This window comes from Wasmannia auropunctata, unplaced genomic scaffold, assembly GCF_000956235.1.
Source record: "Wasmannia auropunctata unplaced genomic scaffold, wasmannia.A_1.0 LD307548.1, whole genome shotgun sequence".
Classification (NCBI taxonomy): Eukaryota; Metazoa; Arthropoda; class Insecta; order Hymenoptera; family Formicidae; genus Wasmannia; species Wasmannia auropunctata.
Window position 1 is genome coordinate 1 of NW_012055342.1, and position 695 is coordinate 695.

The window sequence follows — 695 nt, forward strand, 5'->3', positions numbered from 1 at the left end:
AGTATTACAAGAATGACATGATTTACATTACACAATTGACGCGAAACATTCTGAGCTTGCTCGGAATCTGGCCGCCTTACAACAGGAGACGAACCACCGGGGAAAAAGTTTGGAAGTACTTCTTGATAACGATCTGCAATCTTCTTCTCTACTGCGTCCTGATTCCCGGTGCCCTGTACTGGTTGATTGAGAAGAGGGCACGTGTCAGAGTCCGAACGATGACTCTGCTTGTCTTCGGCATCGTGACTTGTAGTAAATATGGCAATATGATATTCCACGAGAAGGACATCAGACGCTGCTTGAAGCACATCGAGGAGGATTACAGGTTCGTTACCAGTGCGAAGACGCGGGACACGATGATCGAGTCGGCGAAAATCGGCATACGTCTGGTCACACTATGCGTGTCTTTCACGTACGGCAGCGGGCTCTTCTTTCGTTTGATCTTACCGTTTGCCAAGGGAAAAATTATCACCGCGCAGAATGTCACGATCAGACCTCTGCCTTCCCCGGGTTATTTCATTTTCTTCGACGTACAAGTCAGCCCCATTTACGAGCTGATCTACGCAATACAAATATTATCCGGGGTGGTCACTTGGTCGATAACAACGGGTTTATGCGGTCTCGCGGCCGTCTTCGTGATGCACGCCTGCGGTCAGCTGACGATCCTGATGAACTTAATGAGAAATCTTGTCGAG

General features: G+C 48.6%; 1 protein-coding gene across 1 annotated transcript; it reads left to right on the forward strand.

Moving 5' to 3' along the window:
- Positions 1–17: 17 nt before the first annotated feature.
- On the forward strand, positions 18–651 carry LOC105461186 (the record flags this gene model as incomplete). Its single annotated transcript, XM_011707667.1, has 1 exon — positions 18–651. A coding segment is annotated over exon 1 (634 nt), but the record flags the coding sequence as incomplete, so codon positions are not given.
- Positions 652–695: the final 44 nt, after the last annotated feature.